We start from the raw sequence: 13,153 nt of genomic DNA, 5'->3' as shown, positions 1-13,153 counted from the left end.
GAGAATCTTGAAGGAATGTTTAGCTTTGACAGATATTTGAATGAAAAACCTCTTTGGAAACTTCCTCAAAATATAGGGAACATTTCTGAAGGCAACTCAGAAATTGCAGTTGTTACACAGTGCTGGTACTAGATTACTAACCAAAGACATTTCAAAAGTAATGCCTATCTTGAGGTTGTCACACTGATTACCAGGCTTCAGTACTCCATTCAAAATGCTGTATCTTACAAAAGCCCTATATGGTATGGTGTTCAGATATATCAGGGAGTGTCTTATATAGTATGAGTGCATCTGACAAGTCCGAACATTGAGATAGATTTTTGTAAGGACTTTCCCTTGAAATCTGGAGTAGAAAACAGGTGTTCTTGGTAGTAGTCTTTTACATTATGGAAGAAAACATGTTTGACTCATGCTGTCTTGTTCAGAAAGATTCTTAAATCTTTTAGTGTACTCTTCATGCCCAGATTATTTGCTAATAACAACAACAACAACAACAATAATATTATTATTGTGTTGTTTTTAATGCATGGGATGATCTGTTTTTTGTTTGCTTCCTGTTCATTGCCTAGAGTTGCTCAGATTGGGGGACCATCTAAATATTCTGAAACACAGCTAATATGTTCACTCTGATCACAAAGCATGCAATGGCTAATGAAATGCCTTTTGAGCCCAGTTGCTGGCCAAAAAGGGAGGACATTTAGGGATTTGCAAACCCTACTCAGTGACCATTAGCCCTTCTAAAGGAAGGCAGGTTTTCAGAGCTCATTGATTAGGTAAAGTCTCCCTACTAGATTATGTACTGTAATACTAAATAACTTTTATATTTATGACGTGATTAATTTCTTTAGAATTTTTGCTCGGGAAAATAGTGTTCACCATAATTTTGAAGAAATGTTTTAAAGATTGGCTTTATTTTTATTTATTTATTTGTATCCCACCAAAGGTTGCTCTCAGACCAAAAGATCAGCAAAACGTTTTGTATAGTTCATGTTAGCAAACTGTGCCTCAACCCAATTGTTTCTATTGTGCGAAAAAGTAAATCGAGACTTGTTCTGCTCCTCATTCATATTAAGTGCTGATTTTGGCATTGTGCACTTGACAATATATTTCTTTTACCAGATCATCTAAAAGAAACAGTGCCGGGATAAGAGCTTCAAAGAGGATTTCCCAAAATGCTCAGCGCAAAAAAGAATTGGAAATTCAGAAAGCTGAACTAGAGAATATCTCTCCTTGTGTTCGTGTAACTAGATCACGGACTGCCAGGTCTCTCTTAGTTGCTGCTGTTAAGAATCCAGTTATTGATTTAGTCAAAGGGAGGATAGCACTAGTAGAAATTAGTGCCAATGAGAGGAGAAGTGCAGAACTGCAGATAGAAAAAAAGCCATCTCAACCAGCAAAGGTTGCCTTAAGCAATACTTTGTCTGAAAAGTCTGTGAACATAATCCAAGAAACACCCGAAGAAAAACTAAAAAAAGAGATAGGACGGACAATATGTAAGTTGAAGATAGCAAAGGTGTCTCTTTCCAAAACTATTGAAAAGGAAGACCTCAGCGCTGAAAAATTATATCCACAGCAACAAGAAGATAAGCCACTATCTGAACCCGAAGCCACTTTGAACTTAAAGGAATCTTCACAAACGCCTATTGTTCCCCAAAAAAGCCGTCGCTCAGTACGCCGAAGCCTGATGGGGAGAATCTCCACAAGCTCTAGAGCCTCTCTAGCCAACAGATACTCGCTAAGCACTAAAAGGGAACAAATTATTTTGAGACGCAGTAGCAGGACTGTGTCCAAACAAAGATCTGTCCAGCAATCATCTGTGTGTACGATTGTTAACAGTAAGTTTTATTTTCTCTTTTCAGTTTTATAAGTTTCTTGGCCATCATTCCAAACGTGGTCCTTTCAGAGGATAGGCCTTGTTTCCCCAAAATGAGACATTCCCTAATAATAAGCCCAATCGGGCTTTTGAGTACATAGCAATAAGACCAAGTGTTTATTTCAGGGTTCAAAAAATATAAGACATGGTCTTATTTTGGGAGAAACACAGTAATTCAAAATAAATTTCCCTATCAAACTATAAAAATATTGTAATTTTAAAGAAGTTCAATTTTTTAAAAAAATACGCAGTTTCAAACTAGAGATGAACCAGTTTGGTGATGTGGTTAAGGCATTCGCCTAGAAATTAGGAGACAGTTCTAATTACATTTTATTTGGGTAACTTGGGCCAATCAAATTCTCAGCCCAAAGGCAATGGCAAGTCATTTCTGAAATCTTGTCAAGAAAACTGCCTGGACTAGTGCAGGGAGTTGTCTGAAGTCAAGTCTAATTCAAAGGTACATCCCTCCCAAAGTTAGATATAGTCCTACTTTAAGAGTGAAAGTGTTCAACACAGCATGGTTTATTTCAAGTCTAAGCTGTTTTCAAAATTCAGAGTGTTCCTAGATGGAACTTGATTTAATCAGATTGGGACTACAAAGAAAAGTCCCTCATTCTAATACCTCTCTGCCGTATGGATCTTCAGAAGAGCCTAGTAAGTGAGCACTCTGAAAATTTCCTGTTTTTAAATGTTTTTAATGGTGATAATAATTGTATTAAGTATTTATTGATTGTTTTATCATTTTGTATGTCACTAGAACTATATGTTTGTGAGGTGGATAGCTATATGTATTGGATAAATAAATAAAAGCTCAGCTGAGTTAGCGTAATATAGCTGTAGCTGGTATTCTTAATGAAGAGGCATCTTAACAGGAGAAAGTTCTTTCCAATAAAGCATGTTTCTTTTAATATACAGATAGTTCTCAATGTACACTGGAGAAAAAAAAAAAATTAATCAGACTCCAGTTGTGCAAGTTCTCCCACTTAAAAAGATGAGAGAGGTCTGTAATTGTAGACCTCAACCATGAGAAAACACATCCAGAAAATCACATTGTCTGATTTTTAACTCATTTATTTGCAAATTATGGTGGAAAATAAGTATTTGGTCAATAACAAAAGTTCATCTCAAAACTTTGTTATATATCCTTTGTTGGCAATGACAGAAGTCAAATGTTTTCTGTAAATCTTCACAAGGTTTCCACATACTGTTGCTGGTATTCCTCCATGCAGATCTCCTCTAGGACAGTGATGTTCTGCGGCTATCGCTGGGCAACACGGACTTTCAACTCCCTCCAAAGGTTTTCTATAGGGTTGAGATCTGGAGACTGGCTAGGCCACTCCAGGACCTTGACATGCTTCTTACAAGGCCACTCCTTCATTGCCCTGGCGGTATGCATGGGATCATTGTTATGCTGAAAGACCCAGCCATGTTTCATCTTCAGTGCCCTTGCTGATGGAAGGAGGTTTGCACTCAAAATCTCACGATATATGGCCCCATTCATTCTTTCATGTACATGGATCAGTCGTCCTAGTCCCTTTGCAGAGAAACCGCCCCAAAGCATGATGTTGCCACCCCCATGCTGTGAGTTGTGTTTCCACCAAACAGTTCTACTTTGGTTTCATCTGACCATATGACATTATCCCAATATTCTTCTGGATCATGCACATGCTCTCTAGCAAACTTCAGAGGGCCCCAGACATGTACTGGCTTAAGCAGAGGGACACGTCTGGCACTGCAGAATCTGAGTCCCTGGCAGCGTAGTTTGTTACGTTGGTCCCAGTTCTCTGCAGATTATTCACTAGTTTCCCCCGTGTGGTTCTGGGATTTTTGCTCACTGTTCTTTTGATCATTTTGAGCCCACAGGGTGAGATCTTGCGTGGAGTCCCAGATCGAGGGAGATTATCAGTAGTCCTGTATGTCTTCCATTTTCTAATTATTGCTCCCACAGTTGATTTCTTCACACCAAGCTGTTTGCCTATTGTAGATTCAGTCTTCCCAGACTAGTGTAGGGCTACAATTTTATTTCTGGTGTCCTTCCACAGCTCTTTGGTGTTCACCATAGTGGAGTTTGGAGTGTGACTGTTTGAGGTTGTGGACAGGTGACTTTTATACTGATAACAAGTTCAAACAGGTGCCATTACTACAGGTAATGAATGGAGGACAGAGGAGCCTCTCAAAGAAGAAGTTACAGGTCTGTGACAGCCAGAAATCTTGCTTTATAGGTGACCAAATACTTATTTTCCACCATAATTTGCAAATAAATTTGTTAAAAATCAGACAATGTGATTTTCTGGATTTTCTCATGTTGTCTCTCATGCTTGAGTTCTACTCATGATGTCAATTACAGGCCTCTCTCATCTTTTTAAGTGGGAGAACTTGGACAACTGGTGTCTGACTAAATACTTCCCCCACACACAGACTAGCTCCCTGGCCAACAAATGTATTATAAATTAGTTGATTGAATGGGAATGAAAGTTTCTTAATAATTTTAGATTGATTAATTAATTTAAACTAATTGGATTTAGGATGCTATATTGTTCCTTTATATGTTGTAAACCACCCCGAGTCCTCAGAGAGGGGTGGCATATAAATCCAATTAACAAACAAAAAAAGTGAATTATAAGATTGTTAAGTGAATCCAGCTTGTCACATGGATGGGGTTTTTTCTGAAAAACAGCAAACCAAAAGATTGCAAAAGGTGACCATGTGACTGCAGAATGTTGCAATAGGTGTAAGTATGAGCCAGATACCAAGTGTCAGAATTGTGAACATGTGACTGGTATAAAAGTGGTAAATGCAAGTGATTTTCTTCAAGACCGTCATAACTTTGAACAATTGTTAAATGGATGTAAGTCGAGGATCACCTTTAAAGTTGAGCCTTTAAAAATATCAGAAACTAACTGGCAAAAGTAGTTAAAACATTAAAAAGCCAATAAAATAATATTTTAATAAATGAAAGTACGTTCATAAGGGAAAGTAAAGTTCACTCAATAGAGTGCTTTTAACCCAGACTAATTCAGTGAATTACCTTTTGACCTGGGTGCTGCCAAAAAATGCAATAGAAAAAAAGATATATTTGTAGTCGCTGTGTGTTTATTTAAATGGTTTAGCTTATGTTGGAGATAAAATGTTATTTATGCTTTCAGCTGAGGCTATTACGGAAACGTTTCCAGATAAAGAAAGCACTGAATCCAGGTAAGCTTATTTCATTCTAAGAGGTTTTGGGAAAATAATAAATGTTTGATTGAATACAGCTACTGTAGTTTAAAATAGAATGTCTTTGATAAGGTAATTTTATTTAATCATTTTGATTCATTTATTACATGGCGTCAAAGAGATGCTCTGACATGAACAAAAGTAAATAAAAATAAATACTACATCAACAACAAAAAAGAATTGGTGGAAATTCTTGCATAAAAGCAAATGACTTCTATTTTCCTTATGTAGAGTGACTGGAAAAAAGGAACAAGACATTTGAATACTGCCTGTGATAATTAGAGCTTGCTTTTCACACATAGCAGTATTTTACTTTCTTAGCTTTTCTACAATACAATCTACTTATCAAAATAGATTCTTCTGCATTCTTGTATGGCAATTTAATTATTCTCCATGAAGCTTGATGTACAGTATGTCTGGAACACCCTAGCTAGGTCACTTTGGTGTATTTCTAGTTTGGAATCTTAAACTGCCAACCTCTGGGGAAAAACACAATCTAGATAGAAAGAAGTTTTTGCACAGACTAGTGAATAGCAGAATTCTCTAGAATCTGTGAGCTTTATTAAACCTTATTAACAAGAAGTCTGTAGTTACCGTAATCAATATTACATATCTCTCTGTTCTTTTTTCCTCTCATAGAGCAACATTAGAGTCTACGCCTAATTTTCAGAAGGTAAATTAAAATAGATATTAAAAAAAGCATGTTGATATAAGCAGAGCAACCCTTCATAAAGTATTAATCAGCCGCTTTGATAGAATGTATAACTACTTCTAAGGTTGACTCTAACTCTGTGTATGTGTGCTTTATGTAAGCCTGTCAAAGAAGTCTTTTAACCCTGCTGTTCTGTTCGGGTCGTATGCGACCCGAAGCCAAGTTTGAGTCCCTGTAAAAAATTTTCCCTGCATATCTGAAACTTGAAATTTCATGACTTTTCATCATTTCAGGGGTTCTCTCTATGAGAATTTTTTTTGGGGGGTGGGGGGCTTAGTTTTTGCTGGGCAAAAAAAGTTACAAATCTTCTGTTCCCGGGTCACCCTGACCCGGACCGAAAACTCTTCATTTGCAGTGCTTATGTTTGGTCTTTTTGAAAGCTTTTTTCACTTGGAAAGTAGTCTGAACATTTCTGCACACAATGATATGAAAATTGAAATGAAAAAAGTAAATCTTATTGGTTTATTTTGCAGATATAATGCACCCCCCCCCCCGTTTTTGTGAAATTTTTTTCAATTTATGGATAGTTTTGTTTGCAAAATGCATTCTATTTTACTAAAGTTGGTGTGGGATTGGTAGCTTGAACATTTCTGAATATAAGAAAAATATAAAGGAACTGAAAAAAATGATTCTTATTGGTTTTTTAATATCAGAAATAAGCCCCCCCCCCCCCTCGGCTGCTTGCAACCATTTTCACTTTTTATTTTTTTATGCTCCAAATCCGAAATATTCTTTAAAATCTTAGGCATTCATTTACTCAATTTAAAAATGCTGATCATCAAAAAATATTTTTGGGGTGGTGGCTAATTGTTTTCTGGGCAAAAAAAAATCATAACTTCGAGTCTGTTTCTGTTCGTATATGACCGGACCAAAAATAATTTTTTTAGGTACTTGAATTTGATCTTTTTGAAAACTTTTTCAACTGGAAAACTAGTTTGAACATTTATGAACATAATGATATGAAAATTGAACTGGAAAAATTGAGACTTATATTTTTATTTTGATCAAAAAGCCCCTCCCCCCATCCTTTTTTAATTTCGTGTCAATTTCTATTTTTTAAGGCTACAAATCCCTAAGGAATTTTCCCCCAAAAGGTTTGATATACTAAATTGACCATTTCTGAATATAAGAAAAATATAAATGAACTGGAAAAAAATGGTTCTTATTGATTTATTTTTGCCACAAAAGGGCCACCCCCCACCCCCCGGCCTTGCTATGTGCCATTATTGTCACTGTTTATACATATTTGTCTAGAAATATTTGGAATATCCTTTTGAAAATCAACCACATTGTAGCCAGAGAACTAATTTTATGAAACAAATCCATTTTACTAAAAAAAAGTATGTAAGTTTGAAATTAACAGCATAATTTTTATATAAATTGAAATAATTGAACACGGGGGGAGGCATACATTTATGTGCAAAATAAACCAATATGCATCAATTTTTCCAGTTCAATTTTCATATCATTATGTTCAGAAATGTTCAAGCTACCAATCCCACACCAACTTTAGTAAAATAGAATGTATTTTGCTATCAAAACTATCCATAAAGTGAAGACTATTTAAAAAAAATGGGGGGGGGGGCGTGCATTTCATCAACAAAATAAACCAATATGCATCAATTTTTCCAGTTCAATTTTCATATCATTATGTTCAGAAATGTTCAAGCTACCAATCTCATACCAACTTTAGTAAAATAGAATGTGTTTTGCAGGCATAATTATCAATAAACCTAAAGAAAATTCACAAAAACGGGGGGGGGGATATTTATGTGCAAAATAAACCAATAAGGATTAATTTCTTCAGTTCAATTTTCATATCATTGTGTGCAGAAATGTTCAGACTACTTTCCAAGTGAAAAAAGTATTCAAATTGACCAAACATAAGCACTGCAAATGAAGAGTTTTCGGTCCGGGTCAGGGTGACCCGGGAACAGAAGATTTGTTACTTTTCTTAAACAGAACAGGAGGGTTAAATGGGAGGGAGCTGCTGTCATTAACAAACTTTGCAAAGGATCTCGTTTGAATGCTTGGCTCTGTCCTTCTATCTACTGAACTCCATTTTGGAACTTCAACTGGATAATTTCTAACTGATTAGATTTCATATATATAGTAATAATTTTCTGTCCCCAGGATAAAGACACATCTGTAATACTACTGGGACTATTCACTGTCCCATATCAGCACATGTTCAATTTCAAGTAGCCATCTATAAATGTATTTTCTTAGTGTTTCCAAAGGAAACAATTACTTCATCAGTAAGTGGCAGAAATTTGACTTTTTTATGGTTGGTATCATATAAGTGCTTATTAAATTTACACTTTCCTACATCATACCACATATTTGTGACTAAAAAACTCTCAAGGCTCCCAAATCATTAAGGTTACAATGCTGTATAATTCTATTTATTTTTATTGTCACAAAAATCATTGAGCTAGAGAGAGATCCTGAAAGAATATGCAAGAATATTATATCTTAGGATTCTTGGTAGTGTCAGATCATCTGGAAAGCAAACATTTCTGAATCTGCCAAACTTAGCCTGCAGTGAAAAATTTCTGGCCCATTTCTGTGCTTGATATTTCTCAACTAGGTATTGGACTTTAGTTTAATTATGCTTATAAAATAAGAATTTTCTGTCACTTAAGCCTCATTGATTTCAGTGAATGAAACATAAATTTCAATAAAAGAAATGATATTACTACATTCAATTCGGAAGCATCTTAAATTTAGGTTGATCCATTAAAGCAATAACTCAGTCAACTAATAATTCTATGTGATTTGTTTGGAAAGCAATTCAAAATATGATTACCTTTATCATAGGCTGATGAAAATCTCAACCAATCCCGTTGTTCTAATAAGACTGCTATGCCAGAGGCTCCTCAGTCCAAAGAAAAACAGCATAAAGGAGACAAAGAAGGTCAGTATCTTGGTTAAGTAGCAAAAATAGCCAACTTCGAAGCAGATAGGGCATGCCTAAAGAATACAAAATCTTAACCATATCCATCTAGTTTAATAATAGTGATAAGGGTTTTCTTTCTGTGGGGAAGAGAATTGGCTATCTTCCATTGGGGATTGAGATTTTATTTATACCTGGCATTTTTGCGCTGTAAAGCACATAATAAAAAAAAGTAAAGCCAAAACAGTATAAAAAGCCTAATATAAATTAAAATTAGCAATGTCACCCATGCCTTAGTTAGTGTTTCTGGAGTACTGTAGTATCTTCTCCATGAAGCTGCTCTTGAAGATGCCTCAAGCTAAAATTGTTCCAGAATGTAGTTGCTTATGCAGCATGGGTGCCTCTGTAACAGTGCATATCAGAACATGGCTGTCTGTAATGCCTTTTATGGTGCATCAGTTGGATATTTGGAGACAGAGTCCATTTGGAGTGAGTGGCATATAAATACAATGAATCAATCAATAAATATTTGCAACACTGTTTCTAGTTATCTCTGCCATCCTTTAAAACCAGAGTTCCTGTCCTCCGGGTTGGATCAATTAAACATTATCACCTTATGTGACCCAGAAAGCATACTTTTTGTGTGTGCCATATTAAGCAGTCTTCACCTGATATATGTTTTGCTCTACTTGCCGTTAAGAAGGTCTAGAGCAGTGTTGGTGAACCTTTTTTTCCTTGGGTGCCAAAAGCGCTCACGTTCGTGCTATCACACAAATGTGTGCCCAAACCCACAATTCAATGTTCCCCCATGCACTCCACCAAACTGCACATGTATCCACGATACCACCCCGCCCCTAACCGCCCTATGGACTTGCAATTCCCGATTTCAGGTAGGCCTGTGTTCGTCCTTCCCAGTCTCCAGAGGCTTTCCTGGAGCCTGGGGAGGGCAAAAATGCCCTCCCAGAGGCTCTGCACAAGCCAAAAATCAGCTGGACGGCATGCACATCCACGCTAGAGCTGAGCTAGGGCAATTGCTCACGTGCTAGCAAATATGGTTCTGCGTGCCACTTGTAGCGCACATGACACAGTGGGGAAAAGAAGTATTTAGTCAGACACCAATTGTGCAAGTTCTCCCACTTAAAAAGATGAGAGTGGCCTGTAATTGACATCATAGGTAGCCCTCAACTATGAGAGGCAACATGAGAAAACACATCCAGAAAATCACATTGTCTGATTTTTAACAAATTTATTTGCAAATTATGGTGGAAAATAAGTATTTGGTCAACTACAAACAAGCAAGATTTATGGATCTCACAGACCTGTAATTTCTTCTTTAAGAGGCTCCTCTGTCCTCCACTCAATACCTGTAGTAATGGTACCTGTTTGAACTTGTTATCAATATAAATGTCACCTGTCCACAACCTCAAACAGTCATACTCCAAACTCCACTATGGTGAAGACCAAACAGCTGTCAAAGGACACCAGAAACAAAATTGTAGCCCTGCATCAGGCTGGGAAGACTGAATCTGCAATAGGCAAGCAGCTTGGTATGAAGAAATCAACTGTGGGAGCAATAATTAGAAAATGGAAGACATACAAGACCACTGATAATCTGCTCCAATCTGGGGCTTTACGCAAGATCTCACCCCGTGGAGTCAAAATGATCACAAGAACGGTGAGCAAAAATCCCAGAACCACACGGGGGGATTTAGTGAAGGACCGGCAGAGAGCTGTGGCCAACGTAACAAAGGCTACCATCATTAACACACTATGCCGCCAGGGACTCAGATGCTGCAGTGCCAGACGTGTCCCTCTGCTTAAGCCAGTACATTTCCAGGGCTGTCTGAAGTTTGCCAGGGAGCATTTGGATGATCCAGAAGAGTACTGGTAGAATGTCATATGGTCAGATGAAACCAAAATAGAACTGTCTGGTAGAAACATAACTCATCCTGTTTGGAGGAGAAAGGATGCTGACTTGTATCCAAGGAACACTATACCTACTGGGAAGCATGGGGGTGGTAACATCATGCTTTGGGGCTGTTTCTCTGCAAAGGGACCAGGATGACCTATCCATGTACATCAAAAAATGAATGGGGCAATATATCATGAGATTTTGAATACAAACCTCCTTTCATCAGCAAGGACACTGAAGATAAAAAGTGGCTGGGTCTTTCAGCATGACAATGATCCCAAGCACACCGCCAGGGCAATGAAGGAGTGGCTTCGTAAGAAGCATTTCAAGGTCCTGGAATGGCCTAGCCAGTCTTCAGATCTCAATCCTATAGAAAATGTTTGGAGGGAGTTGAAAGTCCATGTTGCCCAGCAACAGCCCCCAAATATCATTACTCTAGAGAAGATCTGTATGGAGGAATGGGCCAACATACTAGCAACAGTGTGCCAAACGCTTGACTTCTGTCATTGCCAACAAAGGATATATAACAAAGTATTGAGATGAACTTTTGTTATTGACCAAATACTTATTTTCCACCATAATTTGCAAATAAATTTGTTAAAAATCAGACAATGATTTTCTGGATGTGTTTTCTCACGTTGTCTCTCATAGTTGAGGTTTACCTATGATGTCAATTTCAGGCCTCTCATTTTTTAAAATGTCTGACTAAATACTTCCCCCCCACACTGTAGGTTCATTGTCATAGGTCTAGAGCATCTAGTTCACCCCCAAGAGCTGGCCCAGTTGTAACTAGATGACATTTGTTTCTAGACCTCAGTACAGTGTGCTTTAGTCTGATACGTTTTATGTTATTTTGTTTTCCTTTTTATTTCAAGGAAATATTTTAAATTTTAACCCCTGTTAGCTGCTCAGTTATCTGGTATGTGGGCAGCCATATATATTGAAAACATAATCTTTATTGTATTTAATAGCATATTAATCAGATTTAAGCAGGGAAAATAAAGGTGAGAATGTGATCACAAGGTTTCTGGAAGATAGCACAATTCTTTTTCATCTAAACTCCGCTTCTTCACCCCCCAAGTATTTCTCACTAGATCAAACATGTTCAACTTCACCGTTTCCCATGTTACTCCTGTATGATTAATGGACTAGTTAGGAGTCTGACTTGTGGGTCCTTGGTCTAAAAACCTGTGCATCTCTTATATTAGAGAGTCAAATCTTTACTTCATTCCAAAAAAACTTTTTTATTTAATTTTTTGTTTTACCAAGAAGCTGATTGACCAAACTTGAGTTGCTGCTCTCTTGACTGTATACCTATTATAGTAGGGTTGCAACAGTCCTGGATCAAATCGCTAAAATTTTGCTTTCTAGTGATTATTTGGATTTTTGCTGCTTAGCTAAATTGAGGCCCAGGCCTTGACCTCAAGTTCTAGTGCAAATCCTGGCACCCAAAAAGACCACCTTGTGCTGTTCCCCGTGACACTTGAGCCTTTGGGATTGGTACTATTGCCTCAAAGCTAAGCACTCCCCAGGATCTTCCATGCATCCTTTGCCTTCAGGTCGTGATGTCTTTCTGTTAGCCAGCCCCTGCAACCTATTCTGGGCTGTTTCTAGTCAAATAATCTTTGCTCTTGAAGTGGCTTTAGTGTACTCTTCTGTAACCTCTGCAATCTCAGGCCATTCTTAAGTATCTCTCACTCTCCCCTCTTCCTTTTCCTGATTATGGAGGCATCCAAGGCCATTTGACAGCACACCCACTCCTTGTGCAACCTCCAGAAATCACATAAGAAGGCATGTTTGGGAGAACAGTTGGTGAATGATGGTGACTCAAAATATTGTGGCATGTCATCTTTGATGGCACGTAATGGGTTTGTCATTATTTAGTTTACACTAAACAACTTGCATTTTCTATTTAAAAAATAATTTGTAATATGAACATTCTGCCCTGATAATTGACTACTAATGTATTTGCTGATGTAACAATTTCGCCTCTGCCTAATTTGGTCAAAACTTTGAATGCTCATCCTCTATTTTTCTTTATATGCAGAAGGCACTTCTGAAATGAGTGATGAGTTACTAAAGCAGCCTCTGAGTGCCCGGTATGTTTATTTATCTCTTTTTGACAAAAGCTACGAAACACTGATTTAGGGAGATGTGGAGAAAAGTAAGAAAGGAAACCTCTCTACTTTGCTGTAGCCAGAGTCAATGAGGATAGCTGAAAATGTAAAATATCTGCAAGTCTTAATACCGAAAGTGAAAAAGCAAACTGGAAAAATTGGACAATTTTTTTTCAAAAAAAGAAGACAAGAGTAATTACAATAGGTAGAGCAACCAGCCTTAGCATTGACAATGAAAACAATGAAGTAATGGGTAGCTTTTTCTATTCAGGATTAATCACTTCAACAGTAAAGACACAAACAGTCAAGGAAGGCTAGCACTTGATAGAGTAGTCATAAAGACTTTGAAAAAGATATTCAAATGTCATACTATAAACATCAAAATCACGCAGGATTCCGTGTGACACTGTGGAAGTCAAAGCTGGAC

General features: G+C 37.3%; 2 protein-coding genes across 5 annotated transcripts in view; one reads left to right on the top strand and one right to left on the bottom strand.

Moving 5' to 3' along the window:
* LOC139175661 (veficolin-1-like) overlaps window positions 1-13,153 on the bottom strand; it is a 940,898-nt gene that overhangs the window by 777,568 nt on the left and 150,177 nt on the right. The gene's annotated exons all lie outside the window — the stretch shown is intronic.
* INCENP (inner centromere protein) overlaps window positions 1-13,153 on the top strand; it is a 33,203-nt gene that overhangs the window by 10,436 nt on the left and 9,614 nt on the right. For all 4 annotated transcript variants that reach the window (XM_070766519.1, XM_070766536.1, XM_070766509.1 and 1 more), the window contains exons 4-8: window positions 1,120-1,835; window positions 5,020-5,068; window positions 5,729-5,762; window positions 8,622-8,718; window positions 12,657-12,708. In XM_070766519.1, coding sequence (XP_070622620.1) covers window positions 1,120-1,835; window positions 5,020-5,068; window positions 5,729-5,762; window positions 8,622-8,718; window positions 12,657-12,708 — 948 coding nt within the window. The remainder of the gene's footprint in view (window positions 1-1,119; window positions 1,836-5,019; window positions 5,069-5,728; window positions 5,763-8,621; window positions 8,719-12,656; window positions 12,709-13,153) is intronic.

This window comes from Erythrolamprus reginae, chromosome 1, assembly GCF_031021105.1.
Source record: "Erythrolamprus reginae isolate rEryReg1 chromosome 1, rEryReg1.hap1, whole genome shotgun sequence".
NCBI lineage: Eukaryota > Metazoa > Chordata > Lepidosauria > Squamata > Dipsadidae > Erythrolamprus > Erythrolamprus reginae.
The sequence above is the reverse complement of the archived record's forward strand: the minus strand, read 5'-3'. Positions and strand labels throughout refer to the sequence as shown.